The 23,158-nt window shown below is 42.9% G+C and overlaps 1 protein-coding gene across 1 annotated transcript; it reads left to right on the plus strand.

Moving 5' to 3' along the window:
- The first annotated feature begins 7,456 nt into the window (after nt 1-7,456).
- Nucleotides 7,457-8,392, plus strand: LOC144768727 (olfactory receptor 5J3-like). The gene has a single exon (XM_078652607.1). It carries the CDS (start codon nt 7,457-7,459, stop codon nt 8,390-8,392), a length of 936 nt encoding a protein of 311 aa, XP_078508733.1.
- The last annotated feature ends 14,766 nt before the right edge of the window (nt 8,393-23,158 follow it).

Consider the following 23,158-nt stretch of genomic DNA (forward strand, 5'->3'; position numbering starts at 1 on the left):
GGGAGTGTCCTAACACTATGGAATCACTTTGTCTGATAGCTAGAGCTGTGGCTGCAACTGACTTGAGGCACGCAGGCAAAGCCTGGGCCACCGGATCTAATGTGCTAGAAAAATAAGCACAGGGCTTGTATTGTCCTGCTTGATCTTGTGTGAGAACAGATAATGCAGTACCATCACGTTCAGTGACAAAAAGTGTAAAAGGCTTACTGTAGTTCGGTGTTGCTAGAACAGGTGCTTGGCATAAAGCTTTCTTTAACTCATTGAAAACAAGTGTATGTTCTTGGGTCCAAGGGAGGACAGTCGATGCGGCTGCCTCCTGTGTCGTTAACTGTATCAGTGGTTTAGCAAGATATGCGTACTGAGGAATCCATTGTCTGCAGTATGAAGTGAGGCCGATAAAAGCTCGTACCTCTTTTTGAGTCTTGGGCTGTGGAAGATGTGCTATTAACTGGATACGGTCAGGTGTCAACTGCCTACCCCTCTTGGACAGTAAGTGTCCAAGGTAGACCACTTGCTGGACACAGAATTGCAATTTAGAAGGGGACACCTTGTGCCCCATCTCGGCCAGGAAATACAAGACTGTGAGTGACGCACGTTCGCAGTCACGTTCAGAACGGGCTGTGATTAATAGATCATCGACATACTGGAGCAGGGCAGTGTCAGTTGGCATGTGAATATTGTCTAGTTGTCTTTTAAGTGCTTGACTGTAAATGCTAGGACTTTCTGTGAAACCTTGAGGAGCTCGTGTAAATTTATAGCTCCTTCCATTTAAACAGAATCCGAAAAGGAATTGGCTGTCTGGATGAATGGGGACACTAAAGAATGCGTTCTTGAGATCAATACCAGTGAAGAACGTAGCTTCTGAATCAATGGCAGTTAATAGGGAAGAAATATCTGGAACCACTGGGTACTGGGGTATGATACATTTATTAAGTTCTCGAAGGTCAATCACTAATCGATAAACTGGAGGTGCATTGGGATCAGTACGTTTCAGAATCGGAATGATAGGAGAATTACATACATTGGAGTCAGTTTCTACAACTACTCCTTGAGCAATGAGCTTGTCAATAATTTTGGATAAGGCTGCTACAGCCTCAGGTGGCAATTTGTACTGTCGGATTCGTGGTAATACAACACCTTGCTTCAGAGTGACACGATAGGGTGTAATGTGCATACAACCTACATCAGTTGGACCTTGCGCCCATAAATGCTGTGGTACATTCAATAATCTTGGATCAAAATCACGTAATACATAATGACCTTTAAAATCTCTTAAAAACAATCGTACTCCTTCTGGGGAACAGCATATAACTGCTCCTAATTCTTTCAGAGTCTTAATGCCTAGTAAATTCTCTGGACACGATTTCGTAAGTAACAAGTCTGTAGTTCGGGACAATGGACCAACTTCTAGGGTAACTGGTTTCGATATTTCATTAACAATAGGCTTTCCTGAAAATCCAAGGGAAACATTTCTAGAGCCTGAGAGTGGAGCCCCTGGAACCTCGTCATGACTGATGGTAGTCCTACTTGCCCCTGTATCAATCAGAAACTTTCTGTCTTTCCCTAATACTTGACTGTGTACATAGGGACCCTCTTGATCTACAGGAATCTCGATGAGAGGCAAGCCAACCTCCCTCTCTAGGCTGTTTCATGAATACTGCTGATAGTCTGGATATTCTGACTGTGCATACTGGTACATCTGCTGTGTAACGTGTTGGGTGGCAGCTATAGGCTGCGGTACTGTAACTGTCTGTTGTGCGTTCTGCGGTAGCTGAGCATTCTGCGGAACCTGTTCTTGTCTAGGCGGACGTGGTCTCTCTTTCGTTTTACCAGTAGCTATGTTGTGTTTCAGAACTGCACATTCGTTTATATAATGACCTGGCTGTTTACAGTAATTGCAGGTCCCTTTAACGGGAGCTGCAGGATGACTAGTTTGATTCATACCCCTCTTCGGACTGTCTTGTGGAACAGACTGTGCAACTAGTACTTTCATTTTCGTGTCTTTCATACGTCTCCTTTCATGTTCCTGCTCTTCCCTGATTCTGTTCTGGTGATACTGGAGCATCTGGAGCATTTGTGACGGAGTATTAGCTTGCCAGGTACTTTCGACTTTCAGTACTCGATTTTTAACTTGTGGTAAAGAATTCTCAACTAGTTTGGTAACAAAAAGATGTGGATACGATTCACTACTTGTTTTCAGACCACTATTAATAATGAAACATTTCTCAAATCTAGAATAGAAATCACTAGTGTCTTCGTCTTGTTTCTGTTTACAGGCTGAGATGGCATCCCAGTCTTCCTTTTTCGTGGCTAGTAATCTTGGCAGGACTTGTATCAATAATTCGGGCAATGCTTTAGCTTTTTCCCCAAGACCGGTACCTGGAACTCGTGTATTATCTTCAGTCTCTAATGCGGTCCAATCTATCTTTTTCTCTCCCACCTCCCATTCTTTTTCTTTGAGTTTTTCATATATGCCCGCAGGCAACACGACCTTTAACATTTTAATGATATCAGGATACGTGTATTCTCCCATACGGAGCATGTCCTTTAATTCACGGTGGAACCCTGCTGGATCTTTATCGTGACAGGGTATTAACTTTTTCATTTATAGAAGTTCTATTTTCGTGATAGGGGTGTAAACAAATACTCGTTCTAGATCACCCCCCTCTCCCTTAACTGGATGTACTTCTCGCAACGGATTCTGTCTGTCTATGTAGAATGATTTTCTTACTGGGGGTGGAACAGGAACAAAATGTGGATTCAGGAACGTTCGGTATTTGTGGCGCTGTTCTAAAATGACACTAATTAAATCGGTACCTAGACCTTTCCATCTGTTTAGGAGTAACTCGTTTAGTACATCATGTAAAGGACCTGGATCAGAATGCTGATCCTCATACAATGTAATGAGGTGCTGGATCATATACATACCCACCAGACGGTGCTCGGCTGGGGGCAGTTTCAGAAACGTTTGGGCCACTATTTCATCTGGAAACGTGGTAGAATCACTAGTCCATCTGACTGCTGATCGGGCTAGTTCTTGTTCATGCATGGTACTAAGCTCACTATAACCTATTCGTGATTTCAGAATTTTATCGGTAGCCTGGAATACTTGTTCTAGAGAACACTGTTCTGGTACGTGAGGAGGAAAAACTTTCTTGTAATCTAGGCGTGAATGTCTGTCGGAAAATCTAGTTCTACCTACATACGCTATTCTGGCGGGATTCTCGCTGTCTACCTCTTCACTGGAAGAGTCATTCTCTTTCTCGGTTGCTCTTTTTGCTTCCTCCTTTTGGTGTATACTTATAATTTCCCTACAAATTTTCCTGTACATGCTTTCTATACTACCTTGTGACTTGTGTTTTCCCTCGGCTATATTGTCACTCCACCTAGCCAGGCCTTTCATCTCGTCTTGGTCTTTATCAGGATGATCTTGCTCTCTTATTAAACAGTTAATCAAGAACTGTAAAATCATATTTTGAATCTCGGCTTTCCTGTGTGCCATAGCTTCATGAATACTTCCTGGATTTTCCCCTGTACGGACAAAATGATATATTCTGTCTAGATGTTCTTTCATATCAGGCAGGGTGGCCAAAAAGTTGGCAACCCGTCTTAAACGTACTGAATATAATATCATGTGATCTTCGCCTGGAACTGGATCATATATGCAGTCAGTAAGAAGTCGCTTGAGGTCTGCGTATGTAGCCACTTTTGGCGTGCGCTGTAACGCTGCTTCTCGCGGCGTCAGTCGTCTTACTTGAGGCGGGGTGATAGGAGCACCTCCCCCCGCACCTCCTGAACTGGAATCGTCAGTTAATACTGTACGTGCTGGTAGAGTGACTGGCAAAACGGGCACACTTAACGTGGGCTGGTCCGGGGGTACTGGCACATTAACGTGGTCCCCGGGACCAGTGGCTGGAGGAACAGGAATTACATTATTAACAGGGTGCTGCGGGTGAGCAGGCGGAATAGGATTTGCATATGCTGGGACTGTATCGTCCAAGTAGGACGAAAGAAAAATTTCAGCTGCGGTCGGTTTATGACGTAGCTTAATCGGGACCAATGGTGGCGGTAAATTACAGGGTGCTTCCGGGGTTGCCTTGGGCAAGCCCTCGGCTAGAAGAGGATACATACCTTTAATAAGGGCATTTCTCTGTCTGTCTGACTGTTCTGCTCTAACTCGTTCACCTTCTTCGATTAATTCCTTTCTTGGGCCTTTTCTGCGGATTCCCTACTTAACTCTGTTTTTCTGAATTCTTTTTCGGTTCTTTTATGAGATTCTTTGCGCCATAACTCGATGGCATCTTTCTGAGACTGTCTGGCTTTCTTTTTCCATAATGCTTCTTCTACTCGCATGATGCACTCGGCATCCCATGTGCCTGATACAGGCCATCTATATTTCTCTTCAAGATCCTTGGTGTAATCCACCCATAAGTCTAGATATAATATGGCATCTAAGCCATGCTTGTGATACATAAAATGTCCAGGACTGTCCCTAGGAGGGACAGGAACTGATTCTTCGAGTAACCCTTTTCTGGTTTTGATCTGACGTAATTTCGAAAACAGAGGCATGATCGGGTCGTACTAGTACTAAACACAATACACAATAATCACAGTAATGAAATGGTAAACAAATCACTCATACCACGACATAGAAATACATTAATAACAGTTCGAACAGGATACTACCTGATACATTGAAAACATACTTGAATTTCTCGAGAACGGATTACTAGAATTACTGGATGCACTGCTAAAACAGTACAGAACATACCGGTCTCATAAAGAGACACGTCATACCGTATCCACCTAGGTGGACACGTCGGACTGGATCTGCGTACCCAAACCCATCGGACCAGGAACAAACTAATGAACCTGTCTAGATACTCCCTCAGCAACGGTACTCACCGGGAAGCAGAACTTGAAGGCCTCGGACTGGACTGGACTGCTACGACGTCGGACTACGAACTTCGGACTTCAGAAACAGGTGGGCCTCCGGATACCTCGGACCTTGCTCTCTCGGCTTGGGCTCTGGTCGGGACGAACCGCATTCCTCACCGCCTCGTCTGGATGCCGGACCGCAGTCTCCGTCTCCTCCGTGGGCCTGAGGGAGACTTGATGAAGCAGAAATATCTGCACGTGCACAGTAGGGGTCCGTCACGGCTGTAGAAGGGTCAGGGGGCCTGCGTTACATCGCCGGCGCGTGGGGAAGGGGCTCGTCCCTATTCGGGCGCCATTATGTGGTAAATAAATAATTAATTACCGGTACTATTTTTGAATACATTAATGAAAACAGATAGCTCAATAAATAAGAGGCAAGATCCGATGTATCTGAGTCTAACAGGCTTTAATCAGGCACAAGGGAAGGGACAGGATCGGAACAGCCTGAAATAGAATGGCACGAGTGGCAGCTGCAACGTCTCATTAACAGTACAAGGTATATATAGTAAAACATTAGAATTACATTACATACAGTAGGCGTAACAAGTGACAAACGTAAGATAAGAACACATGGGCGTGAAATGAAGGCGTGCACAGGGCGTGCACGTGGACATGTGATGAGAACGTCACAGAAGTGTCATAAATGGGTGGATACATGGAGGGGGCTACCTGGGCAGCTGGAACCTTTAACCTAGTGGTGCGCGCAAACGGGCTATGACGTGTGACTGGGAGAACTGGGGGCTCTGACTTCTGCACTAGAAGAGGAGACGAAAGTCTGCGATGTCAGGACGACATGTACCTATAGCATATCTGGTATCTTGTGTTTGGAGTACATGTTGATAGAATCTAAAAGTTATCAGAGCAAAGGCTACTGGACACTAAGACTGGTGCAGGCATATATTCTTTGTGTATTGCGTGTGCTATGAATCTTCTATGGATATTAATACAGTAATTCTCTTGCATGGAGACAGAAAGACTAGACTATAACTGGAGATGTTTATGCGGTTCGTTAGCTTAGGAATGTGAAGACGGAGAGCTGAACTGATAACTGGAGGCATAACATATTCTTGGCAGGCAGGCAGGCAGAGCCAGGCCGGGCACCGCTCTGCGCGGCAGGAAGTAAGCGAAGGGTCAGGGATGCGGGTGGGGCTGCATCGCTCCTCGGAATGGTTTCAGGAGACTGGAGCTTGAATCTGGTGCTCAGGCCCTTTGAGGCCTAGAAACGGGGATAATTCGATGAATTAACGTGCATAATGTAAAACGTGGGCAACATAGGCCTAATAATCGTTGCTTTCACGAGAGCTGGAAACTGGCATACTAACGTTGGACACAACTATAATTGCGTCTTTAATCGATCATAGGGGGATATATGCATATTAGTCATGCACATATATCATAGGATGGGGAACACGTAGGCACACATGACAAGGCAAAATTAAATTTTCCTCACACTTTAGATGTGTTTAGGCAGATAGCACATTTGTCCTGAAGACCTAAACTGAGTGCGTTCTAGAGAATCAAAAAATCATCATCATAATTTTGGATGTTTTATTTTGAACATTGTGAAAACAATTCTCATAAAAGGATTTTAAAGTGAACTATTTTACAAGCTTTGTTTGAGTTGGATCTGTCACAATAACACCAATCTACACTTTCACCACAATACTATTGTACCATCTGCACTATTTTTAATTTGCAATCTTATTCCAGTCATCTAATTATTTTAATACATTTCTATTGTTGTGCATTGCAATTGAGGTTTCTTGTCGAATTAATTGTATTATTGATTATGTTTGATTAGAGTTTTCTTTTGTCTTACAAGTGGAACTGATTATTACACTTGATTGAATTAGACCAACAAACCACATGTCCTCAAAAATCCATGTATAAACATGATTTCATTTTGGCTTAGGGGATTGTCCCGGTGCATATATGGCTGTCATAATAATGGCATCACACCCTTTAGCCTGTTTAAGGCTGATAATCTCATATGCTTTATTTTTGCCTGCAATCACAAGGGTAGCCCGCAGGAAGCGAACAGAACATTTTAAAATGAGTACCCCCATACCAAGCAAAAGAACTCCCTAGGAGCGAGGGCCACTTTTTTTTCAAAAACAAAATCCCAATGTGTGAGCAAATTTTAGGAAAACTAAACATTTTGTGGACTGTAGTGAAAACAAATAGTGGCCACAGACCTTTGATATCTTCAGAGGAACCACCTTGCAGACGTTACATTTATTTAATTCTTTCATTGTAAATTTGTGATTTAAATGTGTGTGTCAACAAAATACTTTGATGTTGACATTTTCTGTTGTTTTCTGGTGTACAAAATTCCATAAGTTAAGTGACTAACTAATCTTGATGCAATAATTCAGACAATAATGTAACAATCCATGACACATCCATTGTGCAAGAAAAGAATTGTTATTTGAAAATCTGTATTCCTAAAATGAAAAATCTCCCTCATGCTGCTTTCTCTCTCAATTTCTATTCCAGCTAACCAACAATTAGAGCGCAAATGCAAGCGGGAAACTGGACTTTCGTAACAGAGTTCATCCTTTTGGGACTCACGGATGACCCACTGCAACAGGTTCAACTCTTTGTGCTGTTCCTTTTGGTCTATGTCTTCACCTGTCTTGGAAACACTGGCATTACAATATTGATTTATGTGGCTCCCCAACTCCACACTCCGATGTACTTTTTCCTTTCTAACTTGTCCTTTGTAGACCTTTGCTACTCTTCAACAATCACACCCAATATGCTGTGTAACTTCTTATCAAGAACAAAAGTAATTTCTTTTCATGGATGTGCAGCTCAGTTTTTCTTCTATGTAGCACTTGCCAGTTCAGAAGGACTTCTCCTGTCCGTCATGGCCTTTGATCGATTCAATGCAATTTGCAATCCCTTGCGCTATCCTGTTGTGATGACCAAGAGATTCTGTATTGTCTTTGTTGCTATAACATATACATTTTGCTTCCTCACATCCCTGATAAACACCTGTTTCATATTCAGGCTGTCTTTCTGTGGTCCAAACCGGATCCCCCATTTTTACTGTGACCTCCCTCCATTGTTGAAGCTCTCATGCTCAGACACGTCGATCAACGAGTTTGTTACATTTGTACTGGGTGGCAGTTTGCAAGTGGGTTCCCTGACCTTAGTTCTCATTTCCTATGCTTATATCATTTACACAATAATTGGTATCAGCTCTTCAAAGGGGAGACATAGGGCATTTTCTACGTGTGCTTCACACTTGGCCAGCATCACCATACTCTACGTGCCTACCCTCTTCACCTACCTCAGGCCGAAATCCAGGTATTCTCTGGACCAAGACAGAATTGTTTCACTGTTCAACACAGTTGTGATCCCAATGTTGAATCCAGTGATCTATTGCCTAAGGAACAAAGATGTCAAGAGCTCTCTTCAAAAAGTGATATCTGGAATATATGTCATGTGAAGTTTAAAGCGATTAAGCTAGAACTTTATTTATTTTGTTCAAAAAACATTATTAAAAAAAGGACAGAATTTAAAGAGTAACTTGTTTAAAAAGAAATTAAGTGCATCATTATGCATCATCATTTTTTTGTGTTCCTTTATTTGCCGTAAGTGGTAAGGATATGCCCAGACATGGGTCACATGCTCATCATACCACCGCATTCAAGCTAGCCTGGCTGATGAGGGATGATATCCTGAAACTGGTCCAGTAAGATTGTTTTCCGATCCAGGGAGGCACTGGCTTGGCAGTTCGGGCTGGACTATTCCCAAGGGTAGCCGGGACAAAACTTATTTGCATATGTCCGAGTCCATACTGGGGTGGCATGGGGAGCAAAAAAATGTAACTTAAATCTGTGACTAGGGAGAATGGTTGACAATGTTTAGCATTCCGCACATCATCTCTTTGTGTTGCTAAGAAATAAACTTAGCCAAATGCCACTCGATGTCCTTGCATACTCTGCAGTGATTAAAAGTTGTAATCACTGCAGTATGCAAAGGCACCAAGTGGTATGAAGCACTTCATATTTTTAGAGACAAATGCATTATTTTAAATTCTGCCGGGATAGTGGAAGAGTTTTATTTTATCAGTGATTCTACATTACAATAATAATGCGGAATTACCAAAATTCCTCTGATTTTACCAATGGGAATTAAAAAAATGACTCCCATGTCAAGTAATGAGTCATACCCAGTAGGAAGGCCAAGTAACACTGAGGGACTTCCAGCACATTGGATGCCCCAGGTCCATGAACCCTAGGCTCACTGTATAAGAGATTGTTTTCCTAATAGATAAGGTGATCTTCTGGGTGTGACGTTCTGCCTGTTCCTCAGATTTGCTCCTCAGCCATCTAGTGTGGGGCACTCTTTCTGCAGTGAAAATATTGCCTAAAAGTATGAGGCACCAACTGTGGTTGTCTGGTTGCTCCTGACTGGGAAAAATTCACTAATTTGAGCCAACCACGATGGAGTGCTGGCCGGGTACAGGAACCCAGTTAGGCCCACTGAACAAAATACCTTAAATCCTCTTTGTGGAGCATCTAGAGATCCAGAGTTGAGCTTGTGTCTTGTTGTGGCTGATGCGAGGACCTGCATCGGGGAAGCATCATGTAGACATGGTCCAGAGGAGCTTTGTTGTTGTGATGCAAGGTCTTGCATTGAGAGTGTGCTGCATAGTGGCAGTTTCGATGCTGTAAGGCAAAACATTGCCTTAGTTCTGGTTGGCCCACAGCTGGGCTGGCGGAACACCAGTGTACAGGACTGGGGTGGAACCACTTGGGGGCAAGAACGTAATAAGACAGCATAACATTATCATATGGGAAAGGTAGGTCTCACAGTAGTAAACAATTAATTCGGGAGTTGTTCATTAGCAAGACATTATCATGTTGCCCAGGTAAAAACACCTACATTTTACATGCATACTTTTTAAATGTGCTTTCTTTTCCTGAACACAGTTACATTTGACTTCCATTTGCTTGCGTGCCTGTGCAGTATAATATACTCTGAAATGGCTTTTCTTACATTCCCACTTCATAGCCATAGTATCACAATACCTTAAACATTCTGTACAAGAGCTAAGTTAACTGCGTAAAATGTTGTTGTTTGTTATTGTCTGCTCAGCGTCTGAGTTATCACAAAAGAACATCAACAAACAATGAACGGCCTGGACTGGGACCTTGGCATTGCAAAATGGTAACAAGGGTGATGTTTATTATGTAAAGAACATCACTGCCTTATTTAGTTAGAGGAGCATTTTGCTGGCACATAGAAGTTGCCTAATTCTGGAACTCAAGCCCATTTGATTCCTGTTTACCTCTTGCATGGTATGATGCCTAGCTCCTCACCAAGACAGGCATCCTAATGACACTGACCCACAGTTAATGGTGGAGTTAGCTCACCCTACAGGTATTCTGGCAGATTCACCCCCCTCCCTAGGCACACAAGGATAGGTAGCTCTAGGTAGGAGAGCAATATATTTCAGTACATATATGCATGCATATATTCTCTGTAACATCAAAATAGTTGAACTATTTATCTTTTTCACCATTCTCATAACGCTTATTAAGTTATTCTGCATCCTTCCATTGATTATTGTAGTACACATATTGTATTCAAGAACCAAAATGCTTCAATAAATATTAAAATGTCATGCTGTGTATGCCTTGTGTATCTTTTTGGGTTTGCATGAGTAACCAAACAAAAAAGCTAATAGATATGTCACCACAATTTCCTTGGAGAGTCAGGGAATTTCCTTGGAGAGTCAGGGTTGTCATGTACTGAGTTTGCACAATCTATTTGTTACCTTGTCGGGTTTGGTGTATAGATGGTGCACTCTGAGCAAGCACGACTAAGGCCAACACATCCTAATGGTGTGCCCATAATCAGTCTTGCACATATTTGTAAAACATAAAGCTACATGTCCAACTTTTTAAGTACATTGCATCCTGCCCTATATTCTGTTTAGGACCTGCCCTAGGGGTGACAAAAGTATTCAAAAGAAAGGTTTTGGGCCGGAAAAAAGTTTCTTTTGCCAGGTCAAAATGGCATTTTAACCTGAAAACAAACTGCAATGGCATCACTGAGGCATGTTTAAAAGGCTACTTATGTGTGTGGCACAATAAAGCCCACTGGTTAAACATAGTTTACAGGTCCTGCATACATGTAGTAGCACTGTACTGGAGACTTATAAGTAAATTAAATGTGTCAGTTAGATGTAGGTCAATGGTAGCACTGTTTTGGGAATGAGCACACATGCTTTAGCACTGGTTAACTATCAGAAAATACTGAGGCTAAGCAAAAAATGGAGGAGTAAGGCAAAACGTTTGGGGAAAAACACTCTAAGGCTGACAGGTTTAACAGTGAGACTGAGAAGCTGTCTGCCCTTCCAGAATAAACCTGCTTATAAGACCTTTCCATTTGGGTGGAGCATCCAGTAAATCCCAAGGATCGTAATGGTCAGGGTTTGTACTTAGCCTGACCCAGTGACTCGGAGACTGAAGAGGAATATGCAAATCAAGGGTCAACAGCCAGACTGTAATTTAACTAGGAGTTTTTACATTTTGTATATTCATTCACTACCTATATGTGGACCTATTCATAGTCTACTTAACTAACCAGTATTTACTGTTTGTGCTGTACCCAAGACAACATTTCAAAGGGGGGTGACTCCATACAGGGCGGATGTCAGGAAATCCATGTTCAAGCTCCATCCCTCTGTTTCCTTGCTTTGACATCTGATTTTTCTGACTTGTGTAGTATCTATAGATCAGGCCTCAGTCACATGCAATTGTTAAATTATAAATTAGCATCATTGTGAAACTGGTAAATCAAGTGTTGGTTCAAAGTGAGTCTGTGCAGCTGTATAGAGTGGAAGTATTCCTCGTACTCTGTGCAGCAGAAGTGCTTTTAGAAGTGCATTATGCTGCAACCAGGCTGCAAGACATATTCCAATATGCAATCTGGATTTAAACTGCACTTCAGTAATACTTGATAGGGAAGTGCTATCAAACCCAGATTAATTTGGCACAATTAAAAGTATGTGATTTCATAGAAACACAATTTCATGGAATACCATTACTGAGAGACCATTTCATCTAACCTGTTTAATGGATATTATCAGAATGGATGGCATATACGTTTTCATGAAAAACAATTCATAGAAAGTCTTTTTGGTTGAAATTGGCTTTTGAATTCTTATTTATTATGTGTAAATTCAACTGTTGCAGGTCATAATTGCAGGTCATAATTTCAGGAACATTGTTGTTTGAGATATTTATTCCCATGCTTTACTTCCGGGACCATTACATATTTATAGTGTCTACATTGTCTCTTCAGTGGTGGCCTTCTAGTTTTTCATATTTAACATGTGTTTTTCTAACTTCCAAAATAAGCTGCAACAAATGCAACCATGATACAGGGCAGGATGAGTTACATTTTCAGTCTGCCATCTTTCTAAAGACACCTAGAATCCATGTAATATTCATCCACCTATACTTCTCTAGACATGTTTCTGAGTACCCCTGAGCCCTATGGCATTTGTAATACTGTGTCAATCCTGAATCCAAAACCATAGCAGTATAGGGTTATCTTAGCAAACCATTGGTTTGCCTGACCACACAATTCAGGACAGAGGGGATGCGAGAATAGCAGCCCTACTTGCAGTACAGACATAATATCCATAAGCATTCTCATCCCACCCAGTTTTGTTTCTATAAATGCAGGAGCTTTTTTTAAAGCTCACTCACTTGCTCCCTTAAATCCCCAGGAACTAAGGAGAATAAGGTTTAATTAATACTCCCACCCTACATGATATCCATCCTTTACACAGGATAGAGGCCAGTCATCCTCAGTTATGATGTCATAGACATCTGGTAAATGCAACCAGAACATGCTTTCATTGTTCACAATGTATCCCATTCCATTTACATTTCTTCATCATAATTAATGCCAGGAGAGTTCACAGGTTCACATCTACTTGAATGCATTCTTCAAGTGGTTTTACCACCAGATAGTCCTTGAGAGTCTGGTGAACTTGAGTTACTTTCTCTGTCCAGAATTTCCACTCGCCATGTACCATTCTGCAGAAGTATTCTCAGTTTCTGAGGCATGCTTTTTTTTCTTCGTCAATCCACCATTTTCTTTACCTTAAAATGAGCATTCGATTCTAAACCTTTCTCTGTCTTCTTTATACTACTTTTACATGATTGTTGTTTCTCTCTTTTGGTCTGAAGTAGTCGTTTTTCCTATTATACTCAGGTAGGTTGCTCTTTTTGGTTAATTAAATATCCTCCGTTTATGTTTTGTGACTACATTCCAGTGAGTGTTGCTTCCTGCTTTTTGGAGCTATTACCACTTAATAATTTAAAAACTCATAACTCTGGTACTACTAATGGGTTTTTTACTTTCTTGGTCTGATTATATTTATCAAAACATACCCATTTCCATAAATTGGTTTTGTATTTTTCTTGTTTTGTATTTTCACTTTATTACTGTTTGAGTGCTGCATACATACCTCTAAGTTAAGCCTGACTGATTTTGAGCCAAGCTACCAGAGGGTTAAGCACAGGTTTATTTAATGACTTTTACGTTATACCCTCAGAAGGTTTGTGTTAATTATTTGAGTTGAACTCTCAACCCCCTCAACTAATAACCCAATTTCTTACAATATGCAAATGTTTGCATTTTACATAATTGCCACATTCCATAAAGTCTAGCTTTTCCCATAACAACAATGAATATATTTAAGTGTGATGTCATAGAATCTTCAGAGAGAGAGACATGCTTAACTTTCCTTGGGAGCTTTGAGTGAGCTGCATTTTCCAAAGATATTACCAGAAAATAACAGGCTTGCAGAGTCGGCTTTGTCTGTTCTTTTCACTGCTTAGAACGCCATATTAGAGTCAAGCTGGCCTTTATCAAACTACAGTAGCTGACCAGAAACAACGTTGTTTTTCAGAAGAGATATGCATGTTTAGAGGCACTCTAGGAAATACATATGGGCACTTAGAGCCTCATTACGATGTTGGGCGGAAAGCCTACGCACAACAGTCGAAATCTCCTAGACCACGTTGGAACCCTTCTGACCGACGTGGTCAATTTACAATCCAACTGACTAACTGCAATGTCCGTGGTCAATCAATCAATCAATCATAACATTTGTATAACGCGCTACTCACCCGGAATGGGTCTCAAGGCGCTTGGGGGAGGGGGTCCGCTACTGCTCGAACAGCCAGGTCTTGAGTTGTCTCCTGAAGGCGAGGTGGTCCTGGGTCAGCCGAAGGTGGATGGGGAGGGAGTTCCATGTCTTGGCCGCCAGGTAGGAGAAGGATCTGCCTCCGGCGGTTGCTCTTCGGATGCGTGGTACGGCGGCGAGGGCGAGGCTAGTAGACCGTAGCTGGCGGGTGGGCGTGTAGAAGGTCAGGCGGTCGTTGAGGTACTTGGGGGCCAGGTCGTGGAGAGACTTGTGTGCGTGGGTGAGGTGCCTGAACGTGATCCTCTTGTTGACGGGGAGCCAGTGTAGGTCCCTCAGGTGGCCGAAGATGTGGCTGCGTTGGGGGATGTTCAAGATGAGTCGGGCGGAGGCGTTCTGGATGCGTTGGAGTCTTTTCTGTAGCTTGGCTGTGGTTCCGGCATAGAGGGTGTTTCCGTAGTCCAATCGGTTGTTGACGAGGTCCTGGGTGACCCTCTTCCTGGTTTCGGTTGGGATCCGTCGGAAGATCTTGCGAAGCATGCGTAGGGTGTGAAAGCATGATGAGGAGACGGCGTTGACTTGTCTGGTCATCGAGAGGGAGGAGTCCAGGATGAACCCCAGGTTGCGTGCGTGGTCTGTTGGCTTGGGAGCGATGCCCAGGGCTGGGGGCCACCAGGAGTCGTCCCAGGCGGAGGGCGATGGTCCCAGGATGAGGACTTCCGTCTTGTCTGAGTTCAGTTTCAGGCGGCTGTTCTTCATCCACTCGGTGACGTCTTTCATCCCTTCGTGTAGGCTGGTTCTGGCGGTGTCGGGGTCGTCGGCGTAGGAGATGATGTTGAGGTTGTGTTGGCGTGCGATGACGGCAAGAGGTCTCATGTAGACGTTGAAGAGGGTGGGGCTGAGTGATGATCCTTGCGGAACGCCGCAGATGACTTCGGTGGCTTCTGATCGAAACGGGGGGAGGCGGACTCTCTGTGTTCTTCCGGCGAGGAACGAGACGATCCACTCCAGTGCCTTCTCTTGGATGCCGATGTTGCTGAGGCGCTGTATTAGGGTGCGGTGGCAGACAGTGTCGAACGCTGCGGAGAGGTCCAGGAGGATGAGTGCCGCTGTTTCCCCGTTGTCGAGCAGGGCTCGGATGCCGTTGGTTGCTGCGATGAGGGCGGTCTCGGTGCTGTGGTTGGCGCTGAAACCGGACTGCGAGGGGTTGAGGGATCCGTACATCTCGAGGAAGGCGGCAAACTGTCTGTTGACGATCTTCTCGATGACTTTGGCAGGAAAAGGAAGGAGCGAGATGGGGCGGAAGTTTTTGAGGTCGGTGGGGTCCGCTGTTGGTTTCTTCAGTAAGGCGCTGAGCTCGGCATGCTTCCAGCTCTCCGGGAAGATGGCGGTGTCGAAGGAGGTGTTGATGACGTCGGAGTTGGGGTGCGATGGTTGAGTTGGCCTTGTTGAAGATGTGGTGGGGGCAGGGGTCGGTCGGAGATTCGGAGTGGATGGTGTTCATCGTGCGGGCTGTGTCTTCGGTGGTTACCGTGGTCCAGGTGCGGAGGGTGGCGGTGGAGGGCGTTGGTTCGATGGTTGGGTGCGTAGGTGGTGCGCCGAAACCGTTGTGGATGTCGGCAATCTTGCGGTGGAAGAACGTGGTTGGATTATAAACTGCACAGTCTTTCCAAATCAGTTCCAAATGGCTTTTGGAGAACTTTTGTTGGTCAGAGTCACATCGTACAGCTCTACGGACAGCATTACCGACTGGGAGATTACAATGCCAGTTTCCAACAGCTTTACTGAGTCAGCCTGTCCCACACGAAAAGGCTGTCGGAAAGGGATTTTGGGCAAAGCTAGCAGGGCCCCCTTTATACTGAGGCCTCGGGTTGGGGGCAGAGGGGTACCTAAGGGTCCCCCCTGTAAAACCCTGAACTGTGTGACAGGCACCGTGGGGTGCCTGCAACCGAGTGCAGGGTTTTCCGTAAACACCCCATTTCCCCATAGAAACCTGTGTTGTCAGGCAGAACACATGCTCCCATAGGGATCAATGGAACTCCGACTGAACAATGTTTGTTGCATCGTAATTGGAGGGCAGAACCACCAACCGCGAGTCGGTCAGTTCCCTAATCTGAGTAAGTGGATGGCAGAAAGTTTTCACCCAACATTGTAATTAGGCAGTTAATACTAAAATACATTCATCAAGAAGCTAGAAAGTGAGAGATCTGTATCGTAGACTGGTCTTATCATTCAATACTTTGATTTAACCAACACAACCTAAAATGCAATTCTCCTCATATATGCCATAGAAGGTACAAGGCTTACAGTCTCCCTGACTTCCTGGCACCAGTTTGCACTTTGATTTCAGCCTTCACTTTCCAGATGGTTGTGGATGTTGAAAATTGGTCTGTGTTTGCTGGTAAAACTGAAAAAACGTATCATAGTGCCCATTTCAGGGCACAGTCTAGACATCCCCTGGGAAACACACACACACTCAAGACTGTACTAATAATTACAAAAGCAGTGATGCCCGTTTTAAAATTGGTGTCCCTCAGTTCAGTTTGTTAACCGCTAGACTAGTAAAATGTGTTAACTGTTCCATTGCATTTGGAATTTATTCTGCATCTGTGCTAAAACATCAGCTGGAATGATTACGATAGCGCCAAAGAAGGAATACTGGTGTTAGTATGAACAAATATCAAAAGAGGTCATTAGGTGTCCACTGGCGTTCCAAGTTGATGCTTAAGGCTATGATTAGTAGTATCACTATAAAACTGCAGGAAACACGTGACCAAATAACACACAGAAAAAACAAATTATTACTAACCAAAGTAATAATTTGGAAGTTTTGCTTCAAAATGAAGAACTAAATATTCAAAATTGAACGCCAATACAAATTTGAAAAATAAGATACATGTCTAAATTGAGAGGATCAGGAAACCAGAAATAAATGGCAGGATTAAAAAAGGGGGAGGAAAGAGGTAAACAAGAGGAATGAGAAGAAGATGTCCCCATAACAAAAAGGAGCAAAGAAATGAAAAATACTCTAAATAAACAGAAATAAAAAATGAAGGAAAGACTTTGGGCATGGGTATCAACTCTTACAATGTCATATTTCTTCATCAACTTTTATTTTTCATATTTGTGATACAGAATGGCAGTGAACTTGATTCATTAGGATTCAACCAATATAAACATTGATTCATCTATTGGTAGAGTAAAAAATTGACCATTATTTATTTATTCAGCTCAATGGTGAGGTACTCAAGAAGGCCTTATTCCCAGCTGATAACCTGTTCCCATTGGTGTTGGACCTCCCCATCAGTTCATGCACATAATGTTCTTTTTCCTCCCTCTTGCCAGGCACGCCATCTGTCCCCAATATAGGAGGACAATGATTATGCACATCCACTATCGGTACGGATGCCACCTCCCAAAAAATCATTCTCTTTGTAACACCCATGGGGCACCCGCAGAAGTGGACTCTCTTTCCGACACTTCTTTCCACAATGATAAGGCAGTTGAGAGAAAGGATTGATTAACAAGAAATGCATAGTAAAAGGAGTAAATAGTACATTAAAAAAAAATATATAGCAGGAATGCCATACATTTGGCGCAAAACGGCCGACTTGTGCATGTGACTGAAGATCTTTCTTTTTTTATGTGTTATTGATGCAGGGTATTAACAGAGTAGTTCACAAAATGATGTATAATTGTGTAACTTGGGCAGAGGTTCTGCGGACTATTTGTATTTAATTGTAATGTCACTATCAGAAAAGAGGAAAGAACTGCACACTTTCAACTGCAGAATTTGGGTTGGTTGTTCCAGTCAATGTATACAGTTCCATATTTTAAAAGATATACAGCCTGATTCATCAACGGGCCGTTTTGCGAGCCCCTAATAGCGATTCATAGCGAATCGCTATTGAGGACTCGCAAAACGGTATTCATGTAGGAATTGCTAAATAAATAGCGATTCCTACACATTCCTTATTTGCGAGTAGCAAATTGCTACTCGCAAATAAGGAATAACTCCCCATTCATTCCTATGGGCCAAAAGGCCCATAGGAATGAATGGGGAGTATCCCTTATTTGCGAGTAGCAATTTGCTACTCGCAAATAAGATAGCGATTTTAAGGGTGCCAGGGGTGTCCAAAGGACACCCTGTAGCACCCCTTAAATGCACATTTGAACAGGTGTTGCGCACAAACATGTCCAAAGGACATGTGTGTGTGTAACATGCAAAAGAAAAAAATGCACTAAAGTGCTTTTTACACTATTTTCGCAATTTACCACCAAGTCAGACTTGGTGGTAAATTGAGACCAAATATTGCAATTTCGCTATTTCTAATTGGTTGATGAATTGCATTTAAGGAATCTCTATTAGAGATTCCTTAAATCCAATTCCTCGCAAATATGCGATTTCGGTAATAGTGATTTTTGCATTTGGAATGATGAATCCCAAATGCAAAAATTGCACTCGCAAAGGGCCAGATTCTCAGAATCTGGCCCTTTGCGAGCGCAAATCAGCTTGATGAATCAGGCTGATAATTCATTGACTCTGAATGCCATCTCCTCAGGAAACTGGAAGTAAAGGTGCAGCTAGTGAGGACATTTTACAAATATTTACTGCTTAATCTTGTAAATCAGGCATAGAGGATATTTACCATATGCAGGACAAGCACATATAAGGATCATCCACTCCTCCCACCACAGAAAATGTGTGTAGCACCGATGATTCTTTGTGCATCTACCTGGTCAAAGAACTGCTGGTATATCTTCAGTGCAAAATGACAGACTCAAGGTTGACATTCTCTCTGATGATGGACCTATGACCAGCCCTTGCTGGTGACTTTGATGGTGGGGGCAACTGGTGTCTGAGATGAGTGGTGGTGAACGTGTTATTGCCCACTTTCTTTGGACTTGAAGAGATTCACATTATAGCAAGTGTCCCCACTGCCCCCACATCTGACACATCTTATCCAGACACTGTTGTTCCTCCAAGTCAGGTGACAACTGCCTTCTTCCCCTGACATAGAAAACGTTTATTTTAAAAGCACCACTGGTTTCTCTAAAGAATTCTGGCTGTTTTAAATAAATGTTGTCCGTGTTCGAATGCAGTCATAGGGACTGAGCTCTGTTGAAATCTGCATCCGGCATAATAACACAGGGGCATATTACCAAGCAATAGCGATAATTATCGCTATTGCTTGGTTAGAGACAAAAATTTACCGCTGAGCTGCGGCGATTTTTATCGCAAATAAACCTTGGTATTAAGTTGGTAATAGGAGATAGCGATGTTAGCGACTGTTTCCAGTCGCTAACATCTTGGCACGCCCACTTTGCATGTCATTAGTGATAAATATCACTGACATGCAAAGTGGGGCCCAAGATGGTCGCTATCTCCTACTAGCTGTCGCTAACTGGTGTTAGCGACAGCTTGGTAATAGGGAGATAATTTTATCTCCGCTTTCTTGGCTTTTAAAGCCAAAAAAGCGGAGATAAACCCCCTTGATAATATGCCCCTCAGATTCTTTTAAATCCTGCATTTATCTTATTACATCGCTGCACTCCAAAGACAAAGGTCAAATGTCAGGATATGTTTTCGGACAAATTGCTGTTTATTTTTTTAACATGAGGAACGGTGTTTACATCTACTACTCACTTTGCAGTCAAACAAGGAAAAGGAAAGTGAATTATGTGACAATCTTCCTAGGGTACACACTGTGTGAAAAGAAATGATATTGTTTTCTCGTAACACAACAGTACACATTCAGCAGTTAGGAAAGGATATTTCTGAAGTGTGATGGAACTAAAGATTGTATTAGGACCAGAACAAATCAAGATATTTTACATGGTGGGTTCTGGAAAGTTTGGAAAACACAGGGCGAGGCTGTTACGTCAGAGGGTTTACGATGTGGCATCATCACACCAGCTAGAGAACCACAAATATGTATATTCAAGCAGCTCTTGCCCTGCAGATAGAGGGGCATAATATCAAGACTGGAGATAAAATTATCGCCGCTTTATCGGCAGAAAACTGCCGATAAAGCGGCGATAATGGCTTGATAATATGCTCTATGGAATTCCAATCGAAGCCTATGTTAGATGTCTTCACATCTAACATGGACTTCGATTGGAATTCCATAGAGCATGTTATCAAGCCCATTATCGCCGCTTTATCACCAGTTTTTTGCCGATAAAGCGGCGATAATTTTATTTCCAGTCTTGATAATATGCCCCAGAGTCCTTTGGGGCATATTACCAAGCTTAAGCAATAAATATTGCTAAGCTTGGTTAGCGGCAACATTTATATCGCCGTGCTTCGCCTATTTTTATCGCTTAGGAGCCTTGCTATTATCAAGGTTTATCTCCTTAGCGATAAAAATCAGCCGAAATGCATGAATATCGCTGAAAAGTCATCGATATTCATGCATTACCGAGCAAATGCTCTTAGCCATGTTATCCACCTACCATTGGATAACATGGCTAAGAACTGCTTAGCGCGATTATTTCCAAAAGTTGGTAATAGGAGTTAGCGATGTTAGCGACTGTTTCCAGTCGCTAACATCTTGGCACGCCCACTTTGCATGTCATTAGGAATATATATCGCTGACATGAAAAGTGGGCCCCCAGAAGCTCGCTATCTCCTACTAGCTGTCGCTAACTGGTGTTAGCGACAGCTAGGTAATAGGGCGATTAAATTATCGCCGCTTTAGCGGAAAAAATTCCCGCTAAAGCGGCGATAAGGCCCTTGGTAATATGCCCTTCTGTTTCTAAATGTATCCTTATTGCAGAGGGCCACGTAAACAGAATCAAAATATTGTGCAGCAACTGTTATGATAAAATTACCCACTACCTGAAAAATAAGCCTGGAGTGTAAACAGCTTTTGACTCTAATGATGTGCAGCAATAATTGCAGGAGTGAACATTGCTTTATTTGTCGTGACCATTGCTTCTAATTTCCCTTGGAGTTCAGTGCAGGGAGCCCCCAGTGACACGTGGAACAGTATAATTACTGGAGAAAGATCCATGGTACACTTCACACTGCAAGGCAGGCGTCCCACGTTCACCAAGAGGTGGGAGCCTGTTCGCACTGTACCTGCTGGGAGATCTCTGAGTGCACCGGGGTAAGTGTCATGCGCAAGGGATCAGTGTTCATTTAATGGGTTTCATTCATAATAAAGCTACATGATTGCTTAGCAATATCCTCTGTGTGCTGTTGGGATTACAAAGTATCACACTTTCCCTTAGTGACAATGAGCCATGGAAATGCTAAACGCTGATCTGCATTAAACTCATTAATTGCAACAGAAGATAAAACCGCTGCAAAGTGCATGTACCTCCTCTCTCAAATATTACTAGCTTCCCTAAGATTGAATGGCAGAACAGTGAAGGCGAGAGAAGGGTAGATGGGATAGAGGAATAGATTGGATAAAAAGGTTGATGAGATAGAAATGTGGATGGGACAAATGGGTGGATGGTATAGAAAGGTGGATGGGATAGAAAGGTGGATGGGATAGAAATGTGGATGGGATAAAAGGGTGGATGGGACAGAAATGTGGATGGGACAGAAAGGTGGATAGAATAGAAGGATATCTGAAATAGAAGGGTAGACGGGATATAGAGGTGGATGGGATAAAACGGTGAATGGGATAGAAGGGTAGATGGGATAGAAGAATAGATTGGATACAAAGGTTGATGAGATAGAAATGTGGATGGGATAAATGGGTGGATGGTATAGAAAGGTGGATGGGATAGAAATGTGGATGGGATAAAAGGGTGGATGGGACAGAAATGTGGATGGGACAGAAAGGTGGATAGAATAGAGGGATAGCTGAAATAGAAGGGTAGACGGGATATAGAGGTGGATGGGATACAAGGGTGAATGGGATAGAAGGGTAGATGGGATAGAAGAATAGATTGGATACAAAGGTTGATGAGATAGAAATGTGGATGGGATAAATGGGTGGATGGTATAGAAAGGTGGATGGGATAGAAATGTGGATGGGATAAAAGGGTGGATGGGACAGAAATGTGGATGGGACAGAAAGGTGGATAGAATAGAGGGATAGCTGAAATAGAAGGGTAGACGGGATATAGAGGTGGATGGGATAAAAGGGTGAATGGGATAGAAGGGTAGATGGGATAGATAGGTGGATGGGATAGAAGGGTGAATGAGATAGAAGGGTAGATGGAATGGATGGGATAGAAATGTGGATGGGATAGAAGGGCAGATGCGATACAAATGTGGATGGCATAGAAGGGTTGATGGGATAGAAATGAGGATGGGACAGAAAGTTGGATGTGATAGAAGGGTGGATGTGATAGAAGGGTGGATTTGATAGATGGGTAGATGGGATAGAAAGGTGGATGGGATACAAGGGTAGATGTGGTGCCTTCCAAGCTCCATGACATAGTTATTTTCCATGAGTGGGTCTTACTTCTGGAAATACAAACATTATTCACTCTAGAAGTCTTGTAGAGAAAACCTTTTACAGAAATGCTTTGGGAATCTTAGTGTGGCTTACTGTATAATGTGCTTTAGGAGCATTAAGGCTGTCAGAGAGAAGTAGGTCAAAGAAGGAAAACATTGCTCCCATTTTAAATGTGCTTTATTTATGAGGTTTAAACAACATCTGCTTTTCACCAAAGGTGGTTTATACAATTGCTACTGCAAGATGGCAACCTCTCTGAAAATATTGTGATGCTTCTTAGAGCCACTTTATCTCATCTACGGTCTCCAAATTCCACATGCCACCCTTACTTGTCGACCATGTGCTACAAACCACCAACAAACTGAAGCATTTGAGTTTCATTTAAAAGTCTTGGGGCCTTATTACGAGTTTGGGGTACTCCAGCATCATCCACTGGAGGACCGCCAATGCTGTGATGCCCCCGCCAGATTACACGTGTAATCCTGGTTGGGCATTCGGTGCAGGGGCAGACGGATAGTGGCCATCTGATAGGCTCATAGGAGAGTGTAACATTCAGACCACTACTGTGAGAGTACAGACTGCATGATGCTTCATGATGTGGCATGCATGCCACAACATGCAG

Source organism: Lissotriton helveticus, chromosome 1_1 (genome assembly GCF_964261635.1).
Source record: "Lissotriton helveticus chromosome 1_1, aLisHel1.1, whole genome shotgun sequence".
In the NCBI taxonomy this organism is placed as follows: domain Eukaryota; kingdom Metazoa; phylum Chordata; class Amphibia; order Caudata; family Salamandridae; genus Lissotriton; species Lissotriton helveticus.